Raw genomic sequence first — 21495 nt, forward strand, 5'->3', positions numbered from 1 at the left:
TATCACAAAGTATCTTCACATTCACTATACTGTCATAACAATAGAGAAAGCCTTATTCACACCTGAATGTTAACTGACCTTTAACAAATTTTAATTTTATTTAAAATGGTTAAAGGCTAAAAAAAAAACCAAGAGGGGTAACTGTCTTCAATTGATTTCATGGTATAATATCAAAGCTTGATATGGTTAATATAGTTCATGTAATGCAGGATGTCAGTGTTTATAAAACAGGCATTGTTTTATGCATCATTACAAATATACTGCCAATTAAACTGTGACTTTCTCAACAAAAGAAATAATGTTGTTTATGAGGTATAAATAATATATTTAAACTTAAATAATGTAAATTTTAATATGCCTACTTTTCAATTTTTCTTTTTCTTTCATTCATCCATTTATTTTGAGATAGGGACAGGGTCTTGCTGTGTTGCTCAGGCTGGTCTCTGAACTCCTCAAGTGATCCTCCCACCTTGGCCTCGCAAGGTGCCTGGCTTCAATTTTTCAATGTTTCACCTACTCTAATACTATAAGAAAACTGAGCCACTAAAACATGAATAAAAGCCTTAACATAGGGTACACAAGTTTCCTTTGACCTCAGGCTCAGGCACCTGCCCATCCCCAACTTTCACCCCAACCATCCTGATGTTGCATCTCAGCATTTCTCCCCAGGAACAATCCCAACTCTGTAAAACACATTTTGGCATGCTTCGTTGATGCACAGTCAAAGCCTCAATGAAGGGATACTTTTGTAAAACAAGACTTCTAAAATATTACACGAGACAGAAATGTAGCAGAGCTCCCCCCTCAGCACTCAGGGCTGGGAAAGGAGGCTTTTCCCTCACATGGCCCCCAGGTGTCCTCAACCCTCTCCTGGGTGGGTTCTGAAGAAGAAGAAGCTCCAGTCCTCACCACTGTTGCAGCCCCCAGGAGCCCCATGGCCTCTCCTGAATGGGTCCTGAGGAGGGGAAGCTCTGTCCGCACTGTGGGACGTCTGTGGTGGGTTGCAGAGGCTGACGTGTGGATCAGGGAAGGCAGGTTGTGGGCTGAGCGTGCATCACTCTCTGCTTGGCAGGGCCCTTGTGCCTCTTCCCAGCAGTCCAGGTGAATACCTGAAATTCAGTGTTTAGATTATTCCAGGCCATAATTTCAGAAATTCAAGCCAAAATAGAGCCCACTTTATTATAGATATAGATCGTCAATAGACAAAAGTCAATTGATTTCCTTTATATCAGCAATAATGTATAGAAATAATTGTAACATGAAATTTTTAAAAATACCATTTAAAGTATCACCCTAAAAATTGAATCCATTAATTATAAATCTAATGAAATATATACAAATATGCATTCAGAAAACCTTGAATCATGGTTGAGAACAATCAAAAGAAGTATAAATAAATGCAGACACATTCCTCATTTAGGAGCAGTACACTCATTATTTTTAAGATGACAATTCTTCCTACTTTCATCTACACATTCAGCCAAATTCCAATCAAGTTCCAGGCAAAGATATCAACAATCTGTTTCTAAACCTAGAATAGATGACATAATACTAGTGAGAACAAAGTTAAAGAACTTACATATCTGAATCCAAACACTTATCAAAAAGCTACAGTTAACAAAATGAGTGTGATATTGGTGAAGGAAGAGACAAATATAAGTGGAACAGAATAGAGAGTCCCAAAATAGACCCAAGAGAACCAATTGTGTCAAAGGAACGAAGCCAATTCAGTGGAGAAAGAAAACTCTGTTGCACAAATGACAACAGGACAATAGGAAACCATATGGAAAAAAATGAACGTAGACACAAACTTCATAACATACCCCCAAAATTACTCAAAATTGTTCATAGATGTAAATTTACAAATGCAAAGTTGCAAGAAGAAAATCTGCATGGCCTTGGGCTGGGCGATGAGCTTTTAGATACGACACCAAAAGCTACTTCATGAAAAAAAAAATTGATAATGCAGACTTTATTAAAATTTAAAATGTCTACTCTGTAGAAGTTCCTATTAAGAGAACCAAAAAACAAGCCACAGACTGAGAGAAAATATTTAGAAAACACATCTAAAAAGGAATTTTATGCAAAATATACAAAAAATCTAAAACTCAACAACCCAATTAAAAAGTAGAGATATGAACAGACACTTCATCGAAGAAGATATACAAATGGCAAACAAGCATTCAATATAATTCTCAACACTGCTTATCATGGGGAAAAGCAAATTAAAATGACAATGAGATAGCACTAAACGGCTAAAAATCTTCTTTAAAATGCAACAGAAATTGCAACAGGAACTCTCATTCATTACTGGTGGAATGCATAATGGTACAGCAACTCAGGAAGACAGTTGGGCAGTTTTTTCCAAAGCTGGACATGGTCTCATCATATAAGCCAACAACTGCACTCCTAGATATTTAGACAACTGCTTTGGAAATTTACATTCGAATAAACACCAATATGCACTTATGTACAGTTGCTCTCTTCATAATGACCAAATAAGAAGTCATGATGAACTTCAATAGGTGAATGAATAACCAAGCTGGGGCCTATCCAAGGAATGGAACACTATTCAGAAAGAGAAAGGGGTGATCCATGAAGCTGTGCAAAGACATGGACGAATGTGACATGCACATCACTAAGTGAAAGAAGTCAGTCTGAAGAGATCACATACTATATGGTCCCATTTTTGTGATATTATGGAAAAGGAAAGACTACAGAGATGGTAAACAGATTTGTGATTGACAGTGGTTTGTAGGGGCAGGAAGTGAGTTGAATAAGGAAATAGGATAATCGACAGGGACACTGCTGGGCCAGGTGGGAGTGGACTCCCTCTGGTTGGTCAGATCATGGTGGCATTTGTGTGCTTATTGGCATTGGATTTCTCAGTGATGTCTTGGGTATGACATTGAATGCGCAGAAGACAAAAGAAAAAATAAAGAAATTGGGATTCATCGAAACTTCAAAGTTTCTGCAAATGACAGTATCAGGATAGTGAGAAGAAAACCAACAGGGTAATCTCTCTCCCCATGGTGTCCCCTTAGCCTGGCATTCACGTTCACGTCCTTCCACAGTCCGGCACTGCCTGGGCCTGGCCAGCCACGTTCTGGACACGTGCTCCAGCCACACTGCCCACCAGCTCCTAAACCCACTGGCCGTTTCGTCATCTCAGGTCAAGGTCACCGTCTCCCTGATGCCTTCACAGATGCACAATGACCAGTGACACCTCCTCAGGGCTCACAGGGTCTTCTGAACCTTGCCCTGCCATAATCCACAGCTCTGCACAGAGTCTCTGACGGTTACCCCGTCCTAAGAAAGAGAAGTCAGCTTGTCTGAGCACCACCACGTGCAGGTGTCTTGCTCAGGGGGACTCACAGCAACTCTGCTGGGTGTGGCTAGTCCCATGTGCAGGGGGGAAGGCAAGGTGCAGATGGCTAAGTGACTCTCTTGCGATCACAGAGCCTCTAGGTGGCTGTGCACTCAGGTTCTCGCCCAGAGCCAGGTCTCCAGATACCCTCAGGGAAACTTTGTGAATCAAATGAACATGTGTCCCTGGACACACTGGTGAGGCATCCCAGCTGTGGGGGTTGCTTGTCTGATTACAAGGTGGCGCAGGTCCCACAAGAAGGCTCACAAGCCACACAGACACTGTTATAAATACATCAGCCTGAGGTGCCCCACAGGTCACCTCCAGGAAGTGGATTCACAGTAGTATTTTATAGTTGGTTAGAGCTGAGGATGCTGCATCTGCTTCCATCCACAACCCTTCCACTCTGGACACTAAAGATATGTTCTTTTTTTTTTTTTTTTTTTTTTGAGACAGAGTCTCACTGTGTTGCCCGGGCTAGAGTGCTGTGGCATGATCCTAGCTCACAGCAACCTCAAACTCCTGGGCTCAAGCGATCCTCCTGCCTCAGCCTCCTGAGTAGCTGGGACTACAGGCATGCGCCACCATGCCCGGCTAATTTTTTCTATATATTTTTAGTTGTCCGATTAATTTCTTTCTATTTTTGGTAGAGACGGGGTCTCGCTCTTGCTCGGGCTGGTCTCGAACTCCTGAGCTCAAACAATCCGCCCGCCTCGGCCTCCCAGAGAGCTAGGATTACAGGCGTGAGCCACCGCGCCCGGCCTAAAGATATATTCTGAGACCTGCCTTGCCCCTGCTGACCAGGATCTGGATCTGCTGAGTCTCCCCACAAAACCTCAGGGGCCCCATAGGCACACAGGGCAGGAGAAATGCCTCTCAGAGCCAGAAAGGGCCTTTGCCTTTGGGGGCCTGGGCTGCAAGTATTTCTTCCTGCCCAGAACATAGAGAATATGAGATTCCCCCAGTAGAGGGGCTCCTTATTTGTTAGTGCCCAAAGACAGGCCTCTGTTTTTTCCTACCTTCAAAACTTCAGCATCCAAACCCTAGAATGGTCTCTGCCCAGCGATCACTGGGCAAAGGACCCCAGCACCAACCCCAAGCCCAGCAGTCAGGCTCTGCTGTGATCTGCCTGGGGCACCCGGGAGGGGGATGGGTTGCCCTGGGCGGGGCCATGGTACCTGGGTCAGGCAAGGATATGGAGATCACTAGAAGAGGCAGAGACACTGTTATGGGTTGAGTTGTGTTCCCCAAAATTTATGTGTTGAAGTCCTAACTCCAGTACCTGCGAATGTGAACTTAGATGGAAATACAATCTTTGCAGATGATCATGTTAAGATGAAGTCATTAGGACTAGCCTTCCACTATGATCGTGACCTTATAAAAAGTGGAATTCAGACACATATGCACACAGAGAAGAAGGTCTGAAAAGATTGGAGCTTTACTGTCACAAGCCAAGAAACTACCAGAACCTGGAAAGAGGCTGGAAGAGATCCTTCTCTAGCACCTTCAGAGGGAGCATGAAGAAGAAACATTTTTTCACAGTATGTGGGTTAGATAATAATAAAAGGATATTTCCTTGGCAAACACTTCAATTCACTGAAAGAAACAGCTTTTGTTCATTTGTTGACAATTATGATTCCCTTTGTACACTAGAGAAATATATTCATGTTCACCTCATAGCAACAAACAGGCAAAGAGAAATGTTTTCCCCACAAATGGTTAGTTCATATTGCTCAAACAAGTTCCTTCTCAAACGCTTCCATTCACTAAAATAAATCAGATAAAAATGCATATTTCACAAGTATGCTTGCATTTGTGTTTTACAACCAGGTATTGCACTAGGCCTTAAAGCTACTAAGAGGCAAAGAAACATGTTTTCGCAGGAGGTGGGTAGGTCTTAATGTAAAGGCATACGCTTGTGAAATACTTCAATTCACTGAAAGAAAACAGCAGGTTGTTCATTTATTAACATGTATGCTTCCCTAACCCTAAACCCTAACCCCCAACCCTAACCCTAACCCTAACCTTAAACATTTTCTGTAAGGGAAAGCTTCATCAGGACAGCTGGGGATGGGACAGGAGCTACCTGATGAGCTCTGGATACCTTTCAGAGCAGTGACTTCTTTCTTAACCAGTACATTGATTATAACCCTGAGATACATTGAAGAATAATGGACTGAGGTATCATTTTAAGGGTCTTTCTCATTGTGGTAAAAAAGCACATAATATAAAATTTACCAATTACTTATTTTTAGGTGTTGTGTATGGTAATATTGACTATATGCATGTTCTTGTGCAACAGATCTATAGAACTTTTTCATGTCCGCAAAACTGAAATTCTACACCCACTGAGCAACTGCTCATCTCTCCTGCCACCAGTGGCAGGGAGTGATACGGGAAGCTGTTCTTGACGTTTGTTGATGATAAACGAATGCTGACAGGCCCCTGTGGAGACCCGATGGCTCATGTGTCCCAGCTTCACATCCATGAACAGCTTTCTCTGGGGCATGTTCAGCAAGGCCCAGTCTTTTTGGGTGAAGTCCATGGCTGTATCCTAAAACACCATCCCCAAATCACCACGGATGTTCCGTTCTGGCCAGGGGTTTCCATGCCAGCGTCTGGAGAAGCGTAGTCAAGATGCCGACACCGAGGAAGATGTGTATAGAAAACTCCAAGTCTGCGGCCACAGTCGGATTGTCATCACCGCTGACCTGGCACATGCCTGTCACACACAGCCACAGGCACACACAGTCTGTGCACATGGCGAGGTGTGGAATGACCTGGCCATTTCCTAATGAACTAGTAATTCTTACTTCTACATTGGTGCTTGTAACTTTTCAACTTGAAAATATATAACTAAACTCCGTCTCTGCCAATTTCAAGTCAATCTACCAAACTCATCACAAAGCAACACTAACCATGATCTGTGACACTGCAGCTGTGACTATGGATGAAGTATTAATAGTATGCGATATGAACCTCAGAATTCCCATCTAAGAAATGGTCCAACAATCAGGTCGAGTGTTGAAAGATGCCATGAGCAAATGTGTAAAGTGCCTCCTACCTATGAAACCCACGTGAAATACAGGTCATATCTGTTACTCCTTACAGTGGTATGGAACCGTGAAGCAACGTCCTGAATTGTGCAGACTGGACAGGCTTCGTGCAAAGTATTTTGTCAGAAAGTTAAACTCTCCCATCCCGACAGAACTCACAAGCCCATTCTAAGTCCAGATGGCTTAGACACTCCAGCCAGGCCCCGAGACTGCTGTGCTGAAGGATGGTCCTGCCCTGACTCCTTCTGTAGTGAGGCCTCGCATTCTCGGGGCCCCCAGCATCAGTTATCATTTCATCCCCTTTTTCTTAACCCAGTGTCTCTGCTCAGAGGTAGTGGAAGCCTCCTGGTAGTTTCTGCTCTCTCTAGTTCTGCAAGAATTGCTGCAGGACCCTAAAGTTTACCTACTATACTCCTCCTCCTCCATGCACAGCCAAAGTTAAGGAAAGACGACTCTCCATATGTTGCTTCTGGTTTTAAATTTGAAAGAAAGATCAGTTATAAAGAGGAAAGCTGGGTGGTTAGAGGCCTAGATCCTAAGGAGAATTTTATTGATTTTTTAAAAAGTAATTGAATGTTCACGCATTCTATCGATACCTTAATAAATTTAAAATTGGAGAAAATCGCTAAATGACTCCTCATTGCCCTCTCTTCCCTGCCCCCCGCCCACGCTCCTGCCGGCCCTGCACAGTCTCCATCCCAGCACTTAGGACCCTGGGTCGACGGAATCACCTGAGGAAGCGCCTGCCTCCCCACAGGACCGCGGCCTTCTGCGCTGACTCCTCTCTCTTCCACGGCCCGTACAGCCTTTGAAAGTCGGGTGTGCCCAGGGACTTACACGCCCAGGATCTACACTGGCCTCAACTCCAGCTCTCCCACGTGCGGCTGTTTCACCTGTGCACAACCAGCAGCCCACCCCTCCCTGCTTCCTCAGAAGGATCCATGTCACCAGTCACTGAAGGACAGCGTAGCCTGGACAACAAGGGGGACAAGGGCATGGCACACCCACAGCAAACCACTTGAAAACTTTCAGGAATTCTTTCTCCCCAAATCCCTTTTAGGCTATTCTGCCCCTAAGCGCTCTCAAATCCAGCCCTCTCCACCCGCACAATGTCCCGCCCTGCCGCTCCCTCTCCCCTTCCCAAAATTTTAAAATTCTACCTCAGTTTTACAGAGCAATGGTGCTGAACCACAACCTGCACAACCAGACCCATCCTGATTTAGGGAGCAGGCTTGTCTTTAGAATAACGTCACCTCTAATGAACACAATTGAAACTGTATTTAGCGATGCCTTTTGTTTTGAATCACAATTGTGTTTACTTCCTCCATGAAAAGTTTTATGATTTTTTTTCCCAACTACTTTCTCACTTTTCACCACAATTCCTATTGGTTCCTCTATACTTTTGAAAACAATGATGTCACTTTTGTTGATGGTGTATGTATTTGTTTTCTCTCCCCATGTTAGCCAGCCATTTAACAGTTGTACCCTTAGAGTGTCCCTACTTAGATCACAAACTGCTGAAGGTAAGCCGTGTGTCAATTCCTTACATTGCTCGTCCACACTGCCTGAGTCTGATGAATCCCCTTTGGCCCCAGACACTGACCCTTTCCTTCCCTTCCACGTGAGTTTACCAGTGACAACTCCTCCTCTGCCTGTCTTCTCCTGCATCCATGGCTTCCCTCTTGTCCCTGCCCAAAGCGTGCCTCTTCTCCCCTATCCTCCCGTGACTACAGGAGGTCTCTGTGTTCAGAAAAACCTCTCCATGTGGCCTTGCATCTCTGGTATTGTTGTTTGTTGTTTCATATGTTTGTTTGTTTATAACAAGTCTGGTCCTGACAGCCTCTTAGGTGCCTGTACTCACAAATGTGAAAACATCCTTTGAAGTCTGAGCAAGATAAGCTCCATCAAAAAATTTCCAGGTGAGAAGAGGTTATAAAATGTCACATGGAATATATTCTTCAAAAATGGCCATGCCCAAAAAAATACAGAGAAACTGCTTCAAATTAATGGCAACTAAAGACAAATAGCAACTAAATGCAATATGTGACTCTAGACTGGATCCTGTAATGGAGATTTTTTTTAAAAGCCACAAGGGATATTACCAAAAATTATAAAATTGGAATATGGATAAGAAATTAGTTAAAATTTTTAAGCCAATGCTAAATTTACTGAAGGGAATAATTGAGTATATAATAGAATATCCTTTTATTAAGAAATACACAATGAAATATTCAAGGAGAAAGTGCATGATGTATGAAATATATTTATAAATATTCAGGAATGTATGCATATTTTCTGTGTGTGTGCAGAGGGGGAGAGAGAGAAAGAGAGAACAGAGAAAAAGGGATGGAGGGAGGGAGAGGGAGAGAGAGGAGAGAGATCATAAATGGGTCAAAATGTTAAAAACAGGTAAATTTGGATAGAGGGTTAGCTGTTGTTTACCGTTCATGCAACTTTTCTGCAAGTTACTTTCTTTCAAATAAATACATTTTTTAAATGGACGATTGACTATGTTGTCTTGAGTTTTACATAATGTTTGAGATTTTTGGCTCACTCTCAGCTTTTTTCCTTACTCAGATTTTCCTTTCTCAGATTTTTTCCTTACTCTCAGTTTTATTTTACCCAGGAGGGAAGCGGCTGCCTTGGTGACATTCCTGCCCCGACAGCTGGGTGGTCCCTCTGCTGTGCAAATGTCACCAGTCCAGGCAGCCTGAAGAAATACCCTGGGAGGGGAACTACTTCCCCAGGTGACTTTCTGGTATGGAATCCGCACCATCAAGTCCAACCGTGCTTCCCCAACCCCTGAGCACGCCCCACATGACAGGTTCTTGGGCAGCGTCTGCCCTGCTCCTCAGACCTGCCCCAACCAGCCCAGTGTCCACGGCAGCAATAACCCCAAACACTCCCACCCACCTGTGTGATCCTCTGGTCACCAACAGCTTTTTCTTAGAAATGACTAAGCCCTATTTTTTGAAATATATACGTATCTTCTTTATTGCTCTAAAGGACATGAAACAGCCAATAAGGGGGAAGGTGTGGGAGGCAATATAGTGTCATTAAGGCAAAGCTAAGAGGTAGGAAACAGAGCCCGTCTTCTCAGACTTCAGGCAGGAAAGGGGGACTGGGGGCACATGATATCCATTCCTCAACAAGAACTCCAGGGGACTGGTCACCTTTTAGAAGACAAAATAGGCAATTAGGAAGAGGCGAACTAGCTCCTCCCTGTCTTTACTAAGCAAAAGCTCTAGGTTACCCAAAACCTGTGGCCCCAACACAGCAAAAAGAAAAGACACCAGCTCTTATTAGGACATTTGTTGAGAGGAATCTATTGATCCTCAAAAGGGAGAATCAACATTAATTTTGGGAAATGAATTTCCTCTCAGGAAAGGCACGGGAAGCATTTTCTTACTGGTAGGGACACACTGTTTTCAGCAGTGGTGGGGCAGCCGGAGGCACCTGCCAACTTGACACCTGCAGGTGCAGCCTGGACGGGGCACAGGCTCCCTGTGGAGCATGAACGGGGAATACTCCTGACACAGTAGGGAGCTGCCTTTCCCAGAGAATTTTCTTCCCCCTTGGGGTTTATTCTGGTTAGAAGGCCACTGCCAAAAGCAAATTACTTTCTGAAACGATGTTCAGAAGGAGGCTGTCTCTTCAGTGACAGGGTTGGACAAGACTTGCTCCCACAAGCATCTCCTCTAACGTCTTGTCTGCTGCTGTAAGCAGGGGCAGAAAAGTCTGTCTGCCATCCTCAATTGCCCGGATGTCTCTGTCAGCTCATGGTTGGTATCAGAGGGTGATTGTCTCAGGGCTCCCTGTCCTCCTTTGCCCACAGTTGAGGCGGCAGGGACGGGGTGAACCGACTAGGAACTGAATTTGTTGTTCTGACCTTTTCTTCAAGAAAAGCTTTAGAGCTTCCTCTAGGGGGACTGGAGATCCTGTCTTTGGAATCCACCCCAGAGATAAGGTTGGTTAGAGGCAAGGTTGGAAATGCAAAAAAAAACTGGCATGAAGCCTCTTTCAAGTTAAAGATTTGTATGGATTCAGGCATCTTGGGGTGAAGACTCCACATCATCCTCATATGAATACTTTTAATATGGGCTTCCAACATCTTGTTTGCAAGACAGAAAATCTCCTGGGAAGTATTCAGGCAGTGGTCCCAACACAACTGTGCCAAATTTCTTTTTTTTGCCTGTGGGATTTCTGAGGAAGAGGCACTGTGTGCTTGATAGAACGCCAAGAATTATGCAGAGTCTCAGAAATCTCTCATTGATTTCCTCAAGTTTCTTGCTCAATAGTACTGTCAGGGCGTGTTCCAGATGTTTTGGACCCAGGCTCACACTGGAGGCCCTTGAATTATTCCCTGACAGACTGGCCGTGTGACTTTCTAGGTCGTTTATGGAGTTAGATCCCAGCCCCTTTTCTGAAGACCTCCCTGAGTCACTTGACAGATGATCTTTTGGGCCCAGAGAGGTCTTCAGATAAGGGTCTGGGGTCTAACTCTGTGAACGACCTAGAAAGTCACACGGCCAGTCTGTCAGGGAATAATGCAAGGGCCTCAAAGATGATCTTTTGGGCCATTCTCTAGGCTAAGTCCCTGATCCTTCTTGCATCGTCCTTAAAAAGGGGGGTGATTTCCTGATGTGGAAGGAAATCACCCCCGTTTTTAACTTGTCTCTCCAAGAGTGCCAAAACATCAGAGTTGGGCAGGGAGAGGAAAACAGATACCACAAGGTTGGCTGCAGGGTCTCCCGCAAATGAGGCCTCAGAAGAGTGGAGGGCAAGAAGCTCTTGCCTGAAATCACGTGGTGCAGAGTCGGAGGGGAACAAGTCCTGGGCATGAGGCTGCCACCAGGAGAATTCTGAACCTGCTAGGCTTAGAGGGTCAATGGCTCTGATTGTAGGGACATAAGCGGACAATTCATCAGCACTATCTGGAGAGGACGTCTCCAGAATAAGCTTCCAAAGGTCGAAATAGATTTAGACTGAATCACAGCTAAAGTGCCATCTGGCGGTGGTGAAGCAGACAGGGTTGGCAGTGCGTGATGACAAGCATGGGCATCAGTGACATCCATGGCCTGGCATAAATTTGGTAAGGGGTTGATGCCTTGGGAAAGACTGGGGTCAAATGCCATGGTGGCACTCAGAGAGAAAGTGGCCTCTGGTTGGAGAACAGGATCTGCTCCCTGAGTGTGATGTGGGGGCAGAGGGGGAAATATTTATAATGATTTACTTCATTATCACTGTTCAACAACACGTTCCTGCCTTACAAGGTGTTCCCAATTCGCTGCTGCACATGATTTCTTCTACTTTTGCATAAACTAATTTGGGGATAAAAGGTGACAACAAAGGTTTCTCCCGTGTGAATTTTGTGATATGCAAGGGCTGGTAATTTCTCTCAAAAAGTTCATACCATGAATAAGCTACAGTGGGCTCTTTGTGGTGTAATGCAAACATCACACATACAATGGCTCAAAGTCATAGGTATTTATTTATCACTCACATAAATTACAAACATAGGATTTGGGGATAGGAATGGGAAGACTACTTTTTCTAATCAATTCCTTCAGTCTTAAATCATAGTCACCTTCTCCTGCCTATAGCTCCTGAGGCCGCCATGAGGGTCATTTGCCGATCAGTCCCAGAGGACCTGAGAAAACAGGGATGACTGCCTGGCAGTTTTTATCTGATCCAGCCCTGCCTAGGAGTAATAATCATCACTTACATAATATTCCACTGCAAAATTCAGTTACATGGGCCCACCAACACTAAGGGGAGGCTGAGAAATGCAATGCGCAGCGTGTCCAAGAGAAAAAAGCAAATTCTGAAGAACACATAGCCAGTCAGGATTTCTCTCCTATATGAGTTCCCTGATACCTGAAGTGTGACTTCAGCCAAAAGGTGTTCCTATATTCATTACATTCTTAGTGTTTCTCTCCTGTGTGAATTTCCTGATGCCTGAGGTTTGACATTTACTAAAAGGTTTTTCCAACATTCATTACAGCCATAGAGTTTTTCCCTGTGTGAATTCTCTGATGGACACATAGTAAGGCATGATTTAAGGCTGAAAAATTTCTCACATTGGTTAAATGTACAGGATTTATTCCCTGTACATATCCTCTGATGTACTGTAACATCTGTTTTGGTGATGGCTTGTCACTGTCAATACATTAATAGGCCTTCTCACATGTGTGAGTTCTGTGATGCAGTGTGAGGGCTGACTTCTGGTAGAACCCTTTCCTACATTCTTTACATTCATATGGTTTCTCACCTCCATGAGTTCTCTGATGTCTATTGAGGGTTGACTTCTGGCAAAAGGTTTTCCCACATTCGATACATTCATAGGGCTTCTCCCCAGTGTGAATTCTTTCATGTATGGTGAGGGATGACTTCTGGTAGAATATTTTCCCACATTCATTACATTCATAGGATTTCTTACCTGTGTGAGATCTCTGATGCACAGTGAAAGATGACTTCTGGTAGAAGGTTTCCCCACACGCATTACATTCATAGGGTTTCTCTCCCAGGTGAATTTTCTGATGCCTGCTATAGTTTGCCCTTTGGCGAAAGGTTTTTCCACATTCATTACATTCATAGGGTTTTTCCCCTGTGTGAGTTCTCTGGTGCGTAGCGAGGACTGACTTTTGGTAGAAGGATTTTCCACATTCATTACATTCATAAGGTTTCTCCCCTGTATGAGTACTCTGATGCATCCTGAGGTTTGACTTCTGGCTAAAGGATTTTCCACATTCATTACATTTGTAGGGTTTTTCCCCTGTGTGAGTTCTCTGATGTGTAGTGAGGACTGCCTTCTGGTGGAAGGTTTTTCCACAGTCACTACATTCGTAGGGTTTTTCCCCTGTGTGAGTACCCTGATGCATCCTGAGGTTTGATTTTTGGCTGAAGGTTTTCCCACATTTATTACATTCATAAGGTTTTTCCCCAGTGTGAGTTCTCTGATGTATAGTAAGAACTGAATTGAGGCAAAAAGTTTTTCTACATTCATTACATTCATAGGGTTTTTCCCCTGTGTGAGTTCTCTGATGTACTGTGAGTTTTGACTTCTGGGCGAAGGTTTTTCTACATTCTTTACATTCGTATGGTTTCTCCCCTGTGTGAGTTCGCTGATGTACGGTGAGGGCTGATTTATTGTAGAAAGTTTTCCTACATTCTTTACATTCATATGGTTTCTCACCTGTGTGAGTTCTGTGGTGTACAGTGAGGACTGACTTCTGGTAAAAGGTTTCCCCACATTCATTACACTCATAGGGTTTCTCCCCTGTGTGAGTTCGCTGATGTACACCAAGGGCTGACTTCTGGTAGAAGGTTTTCCCACACTGAATACATTCATAGGGTTTCTCTCCTGTGTGTATTCTGTGATGATAGACAAGGGCTGACATTTGGCAGAAAGATTCCCCGCATTCATTACATCCATAGGGTTTTTCCCCTGTGTGGATTCTCTGATGAACAGTTAGGTTTGACTTCTGGCAGAAAGATTTCTCACATTTGGTACACACATAAGGTTTCTCCTGTGTATGTGTTCTCTGATGGTTTGTAAGGTATGATTTCTTAATGAAGGATTTCCCACATTCTTTACATTTATAGGGTTTCTCTCCTGTGTGTATTTTGTGATGTTTAGTAAGTTTAGACTTTTTATAGAAGGTTTTCCCACATACATCACATTCAAAAGTTGTCTTCTGGGCAATGAGTGCTGACTTATCACAGTCTCCCTCATATTTATTATATTTACAGGAGGTTTCTCCAACATAAACCCTCTTATGTATAATGAACATTGCTTCTGTGTTGAAGGCTTTTACGTGTCTACTATATTCAAAAAGCTGCTGCTCAGTTTGCATCTTGTGATGATGACAAAGATGCTCATGATGTGTAAGAGATTCCTCAGTTACACTTTGACCATCAGGTTTCTCTCCAGCCTGCATCTCATCAGGCTCAATAGGGACGAACCCATTCTGATGTACATTAAACTCCACAGGACTCATCCCTGAATAGTTTTCATTATTTATCATCAGATTTAGAATACGGTTTGAGCTCAAATTAAGTGCTTCTCCTAATTCAACTCTCTCCTCATTTGATGTTTTGCTGTTGGTGATTATACCTTGCCACAGATGTCTACTGTGAATTTCCTGGCTCCTCTCCATTATGTCATCAACTATATTGACATCTGAAATTAGGGAAAAAAAACCACCATATCCATGATTCACACCTAAGCATTTCTTATGGAATGCTCATGTAAAGGTAAAGAAGTTATTTTCCATCCTAGTGGCATAAAATTTTATAAAAATCAATAATCAGAACTGATTTTATAAGTACATGCTTGTTCTTCCTAAGGACTTAATGACATAAGAAATTACATTAATGGATCTTCTAATCTGAATCATATTTTTCCCTGCTTAATTTTAATTTTCTTTTTAAATTCAAGAAGAAATGTTTCAAATATTTACCTACTGCCTAGTTGTAGTTTTCAACTAAGTAGTTATCAAGTGACATTTGATTTCTCTGTTCTTTTTCTCTATTTTACTTTTGTAACAATGGGAGGTGCCTCATGCTGGTATTTTTTTCATTATTCTGCTTTGAAGATGTTAAGGTATTCCTGAATCAGCTATCTGCAGGTACAGAAGATGGCCTTTGCAAGTCACCTAAGCCAGAATATGGCTTTGGGACTGGATTTTACACCAGTGTTTCTTTAGTTTTCACTCTTCCTTGGGAACAGGTATACGCATCTAAGAGGTTTTCAAATGTAAAATATCTTCTCCACACTACGTGAAGACTGCTTCTTGCGAATTTCTAACTTAACCCAACTCCTTTTGCTTCTCAGAAGTACAACAGATATATGAAGCTCCAGTCTTTTACCATGGGCACCTCATCCCCCCGCTACTCTAAATGATTGGGTTCTGCAACCCAGACTGCGTCCACCATATTTGAAAAATTTTTTCTCCAGCTCCTTCTGAAATCAACAGCTCTGGTGTTCTTTTCTCCCACCCACTCCTGGTACACCCACCCATGCCTGATAATTCACTGCTTTTGAAGGCATTTTATGCTTATGCATTAGAATTTCAGTTGTCTCCAAGTTTCATAAAAAATGGAGTCTCCTGTAGATTTCTCATCCTCTTTGTTGTTTTAGAATGATTTCCACAAAGATAAGGGGAAATGCTAACTACAAACTCCACTCTCAAGCAGAAATCTGGGCTCTTCCACATGAAACCCTTGCTTCAATCGGCTTTGGAACTAAGACTCTCCTGGTTCTCCTACCAAGTCCAGGACTATCTTTTTCCATATGTCTATGCTGGGTATTCCTCAATGTCAGGATTTCTGATGTTATGGTACAGAAAACTCACTTCTGGACTTTTCTCATTTTATCAACTCCACAGGTAACTTCTATAATTAAAATTCAAAATAGCAGCCTTAAGTTACCAATTTCCAAATTTGTATCTCCAATAGTGATGTCCACTCTCAAATATATATTTTAAATTCACCTATTATATGTCGAAAGTGGAAAACAGCTCAATCTGAAGCTATGCCAAAGTGAACACTTAATAATCACTCTCAAACTGCCTTCTCTCACCACCCTTCCTAAATTATCACATCCCACTTTTTTCTCTCTCACTCAGGTTAAACATTTCTCAAGGTTTTTATACAACTACTTAACGTATATTATTTTCCTGTTTCTTTCTCATCAGAATGTAAACTTAAGTAAAAAGGGACATTATTTTGATCATCACTGTTATAAGTACAACCATAAAATTACAAGTGCTAAAAAGCTGATCGATTAAGATGTGCTGAAAGAAAGATGAATGAACAAATGTCTGAAAAAAACAGTCCATGACAATGGAGGAAGAGAGGGCAACAAGAAAACTGAAAAAATGAATAGCAAAGAAAAATGTCTAATAAGAGAAGGATAGGGATTAGATTTTGAGTAAATATTTTAAAATACTCAGCAAAATAAAAGGCAGGGATATAGGCATGAGAGCCCTCCTTGAATACTACGTAATTCATACAGACCAGCTGTCCTCAGGTTAGAACCTGGGGGGAAAAAATTGGTGAAAATAGGTCAACACTGCTAATGTCTGCCGGGTTTACTCTTCCAGGCTTCCCTGCCCAGTATGCATTGACTGACCTGGGAGGCTCTGCTTTGAGGACTCTTCTACCATCCATGGCTCTGCTCCTCGCTCCAACTTGAAGATCACCTCGGGTTTGGTGACACAGTGCCCTGGGAATGGGATATAATGTAAGACTTGGCCAAACTGCTAAGTCAGGTCCATTTCAGAATGACAACAGCTTGGCTTCAGGAGCTGTGCAATGAAGGGGCCAATTCGAACCTTTGTGACTGAGGGTTGACACAATCTTCACAGACTAGAATCTTACACCTAAATACCATAAAACCTTATTAAGCGTTCCTATATTTATCAACAAGGAAGAAAGTGTTGCTCCTGGGAGTTACTAGGGAGTTTTGCTCACCCAAGGACACCAGGCTGCTGTAGGTCTCCAGCATCACGTCCCTGTACAGGGTCTTCTGAGCATCATCCAGGTCCTGCCACTCCTCCCAGGTGAAGTCCACAGCGACGTCCTCAAACAACACCAACCCCTGTAAAAGCACATTTCTCCTCGACTCAAGTCATCAGCCTGGCACACAAGCACAGGGATCTTGGAGTTCACTCTTTCGTGTTTGTATGTGTCTTATATGCATCTTACATAAGATGCAGCTTCTTTGTACACTATATGGTGGGAGAAAGAACAATCACAATAGAAATATCCTGCCACTAATTTTTTTGCTAACAAGATACCATTACAAAGTTTGCCTTATAGATCTAGAATCATCCTTTTTATAATGAATAAAAAGCATGAATAAAATTCTGCTCCTCCAAGGAGTTTACGATCTAGTATGAAGACGTAAGTACAAATACATACTTAGAATAATGTGGTTGATGATGTAATGGAGGCACAAGATTAATGCAGGCTGGGGTAAGAAAGGAGAAAACATAGTTCTATTTTGTATTATGAGGTTGCACTTCACTGAAAAACCAAAGATATTTGCTCTTCCATGTGAACCATGTGTTCTCATAACTAGAGTCCAGTCACAAGGACACAAGGAGCAGCCACCACACTCGTGGAACTACACAAAGCACCGTATCTGCGTGAATGATGCTGGGCCGCAGTGAGAGATAAAGGCAATATTGAAAGAAGTGATTATGGAGTGTTTTGCACTTAAATATTTCAGCTCGTTCAAAAACCAAAATACTTTATGCACTTATTTATTTTCATTATAAATTAAAAGCATGTATATGGGTATCCCAAAATTTCCTTTCTACGTGCCAAAAGATTGCTGTGTCCACTCCAGAGTGAACACTGCTACTTCCCAAACCACAGTGTGTAAATAATGAGGTCGTAAGAACAAGTATGTAACACAACCAGATACACCTTTTAACAATCATCCCCTAGAAGGAGAAGGGGAAAGACTTAAGGGAGAGTCAGATGTGAAGAAAACAGGGAGACTAATAACCACCTGTATAAGGACACAAAGCAGTAAGAATACAGAATAGGGAAGCAATCCTAAAAGAGGAAAAAAGGAAAAGAAAAAGCAGGAACATAATCTGGTACTAACTTGCTGTGCAGAGGGTAAAAAGGAGAGGTTCACCTCCAGGCTATCTGCATGATCGTGTCTCGGTAGGAACTGGTACTGTAAAGTGAAATTTGGAAAACTGAAGAATGACTGATGAGCTGAAGTGACAGACTTAGACACACCATATTCGAAATATCTAAGGTGTCATATGTAGGGTATCCAACTAGCAGTTGGATATATGATTCTAGAATTCTGAAGACATCTAAGCAAAAGATAAAGATTTAGAAAGTATCAGAATTTCAATGGGATCTGAAGCTATCAGAGTGAATGAACCTAAAAGATTGAAAGAAAAACAGGAATAATTACAGAATTTGTAGAAACACTAATATTTGAAGATAAAGAGAAACAGACTGTGAAGAACAAGAGGAAAGCCTCTAAGTTTATCCCACAAATAAAGAAAAGCTCAATATTAAGTCATCTACTAATATAATTAATCACATTCATCTATGAATTCATCATGCTCACAGATGAAGAAAAACCTTTGATTATCCACATAGACATTGACAAAGCACTCTTAGAAATACATTCCTGGCTTCTATTTCTGCATATAAGGAACCTGGAAGTCATCATTCCATCCTAACAACAAATGAAAAGCTGAAGAGACTGAAAAATCCACTCTTCTTGGATCTGTGAGAGAGAGAGGACACAGGACAAACTCTGTCCCCAAAGCTGGACAGACGAGAGGCAAATGTAGAAAGTCATGGGTCACAGCACCAGAGATTCACTAGCAAAAACTGCCACGGGAACCAGCGCAGGAGTAGGAAAAATATGAATTGTAACTAACGAGTTGCTAGGGGCTCAGGGTGGACAACTCTGAGAGTTAAAAAACTCCAGGAGGACCCAGTCACGGGGGGACTTCCACGATATTGTGAGATTTACCTCTAGGAGCTTGACTGGGCTTCTACAATAAATATTGGAGAAAACTCCCCTTCTGCTTCTACCTGCAAGAGGGGAAAAGGCAAATTATTTTGAAATATGCAAAAGTATGGTCTTGTTTTTAACAAGGCCTGCTCTCAAGAGAAACTACTTAACTAGAGCCTTATCTGGTCTAGTATTACCAGAGCCTTAATGACCTGGGTGAAGGGAAACACCCAACTCCAACTTACTTCAGCTATCATATCCCACCTAAAATACAAACAAAAAGAAACAGAATAACACCTGTGAAATTCACAGTCCAGAGGGAGGGGCTAACTAAAAGAATGAGACCTACTGATGGGACTACAGAAAACTTTTGTTATAGTCTGAATGTCTGTGTCCCCCCAAAATCCATACATGGAAACCTAATCTACAAGGCACTAGAATCAAGAGGCGAGGCCTTTGGAAGGTGATTAGGTCATGAGGGAACAGTGGGCTATTGCTCTTAAAAAATAAGCTGAAGGGAGCCTTCTGTTCCCCTCCTACTATGTGAGGACACATTAGCAGGTGCCATCTATGAGGAAAGGGTCCTCCCCAGACAAGTCTACTGGCACCTTGATCTTGAACGTTCCAGCCTCTGGCACTGTAAGAAATAAATTTCTGTTGTTCATAAATTACCCAGTACAAGGTACTTGGTTAGAGCTGCCTGAACAAACTAAGACAGCTACCCCTTCTCCAAACCTCGCCACATCCCTGCATGTATATACATAGCAGTCCCGTTTATCTGGTACATCTTGTCTGGCTATAAGGAAAAAAACTACAGTGCATGATAAAAAACACAATTTGAAGTGACAGAGCAAGCAACAGAACAAGGTTAGGATATTGGAATTATCACACAGGGAATTTGAAGAAAGTCTGAGTAATAAGCTAAGGGCTCTAATGGATAAAGTAAATGCCATTCAAGAACAGATTGACCAAATCAAAGGTCAATATAAGCAGAAAGACAGAAGTCCTAAGAAAGAAATAGTAGAGATCAAAAATACTATAACAGAAATGAATAATGTCTTTGACTGGCTATCTAAAGACTGGACATGGCTGAGGAAAGAATATCTGAGCTATGGATACATCAATAGAAAGTTCAAAAACTGAAAAATAAAGAGAAGAAACACTGAAAATAACAGAACAACATCCAAGAATGGTGGGACAACTATAAAACTGATAATACAGAAATAAAACAAAGTAATAGTCATGAAAACATCAGAAGGAGAGGAGAGAGAAATGTTTGAAACAATAATGTCTCAAAACTTCCACAAATTAATGTCAGACACAAAATCAAAGGTCCAGGAAGCTCAGAGAACATCAAGCAGGGTAAATGCCAAACATCTCCAACTAGGCAAATATTTTTTAAAATATAGGAAATCAAATATTAAGAAAAACAGAAAGCTGGGGAGGGAACACCTCACCTGCAGAGAAACAAAGATAATAAAAAAATAAAACATCTCCTCAAAAAATTCTGTAAGCAAGAAGACAGTGGAGTAAAACATTCTATGTGTTAAAAAACAGAACCCACCAACCTAGAGTTCTGTACCCTCTAAAATCATCCTTCAAAAGTAAAGGCAAAATAATTCCTCGGACAAATGAAAACTAAAGGAATTTGTTGCCATCAGTAGACCTGTCTTACAAGAAATGTTAAAAGAAATTTTTCAGAGAGAAGGAAAAGGTATAGGTCTGATTCATGGATCTATATGAAGAAAGGAAGAGCATTAGACAGTAAGTGGACCAGGCGCGGTGGCTCACACCTGTAATCCTAGCACTCTGGGAGGCCGAGGTGGGAGGATCACTTGAGGCCAGAAGTCCTAGGCCAGCCTGAGCAAGAGACCCCATCTGAAGTAAAAAGAGAAAAAATTAGCCCTGCATAGTGGTGTGCGCCTGTAGTCCCAACTACTTGGGAGGCAAGACTCTGTCTCAAATACGTGCGCGCATGCGCACACACACACACACACACGCACACACACATATACACTTTTAGTTTTTTTCTTTTTTTTTCAGGGATCTTCCACTTCAGGAAAAATTTACCCTTTTCTTTTGAGACAGGGACTCTCTGTTATCCAGGCTGGAGTGCAGTGACCCAATCATAGCTCACTGCATCCTCAAACTTCTAGGCTGAAGCAATTTTCCTGCCTCAGCCTCCAAAATACGTGGGACTACTGGTGCATGCCACCATGCCCAGCTAATTTTTTTCTATTTTTTGTAGAGACAAGGTCTACTATGTTACCCAGGCTGAGTTTTTCTTATTCTTAATCAATCTAAAAGATAATAGTTTGTACGCATAATAGTGACAATGCATACAATCGTATATGCTTTTATGCATATGTACACACACGATTACGTACGTACGTAATGACTTTTTAGATATAACACCAATTAAAGAAAGATCCATAAGATCCATGAAAGAAATGACTTATAAGCTAGATTTCATTAAAATTAAAAACTTCAGCTCTGCAAAAGACAATGTCATAAGAATGAGAAGACAAGCTACACAAAGATTTGGAGAAAATATCTGCAAGAGACACACACAT

At 42.1% G+C, this 21495-nt stretch overlaps 2 protein-coding genes across 2 annotated transcripts in view; both read right to left on the bottom strand.

Moving 5' to 3' along the window:
- Nucleotides 1-909: 909 nt before the first annotated feature.
- Nucleotides 910-21495, bottom strand: part of LOC105820900 (zinc finger protein 39-like) — a gene marked incomplete at its 3' end in the record, with an annotated part of 81018 nt that continues 60432 nt past the window's right edge. The window contains exons 3-5 of the mRNA XM_012657470.1: nucleotides 16900-17026; nucleotides 16559-16651; nucleotides 910-1109 (exon numbers count right to left, since the gene is read on the bottom strand). Of these exons, the coding sequence (XP_012512924.1) occupies nucleotides 910-1109; nucleotides 16559-16651; nucleotides 16900-17026 (420 nt within the window). The remainder of the gene's footprint in view (nucleotides 1110-16558; nucleotides 16652-16899; nucleotides 17027-21495) is intronic.
- Nucleotides 12281-14001, bottom strand: LOC105820921 (zinc finger protein 33B-like). The gene has a single exon (XM_012657488.1). The coding sequence runs from the start codon at nucleotides 13821-13823 to the stop codon at nucleotides 12594-12596; it is 1230 nt and encodes a 409-aa protein (XP_012512942.1). The 5' UTR covers nucleotides 13824-14001; the 3' UTR covers nucleotides 12281-12593.

The sequence above is a fragment of the Propithecus coquereli genome, unplaced genomic scaffold, assembly GCF_000956105.1.
Source record: "Propithecus coquereli isolate 6110/MARCELLA unplaced genomic scaffold, Pcoq_1.0 Scaffold544, whole genome shotgun sequence".
Taxonomy (NCBI): Eukaryota; Metazoa; Chordata; class Mammalia; order Primates; family Indriidae; genus Propithecus; species Propithecus coquereli.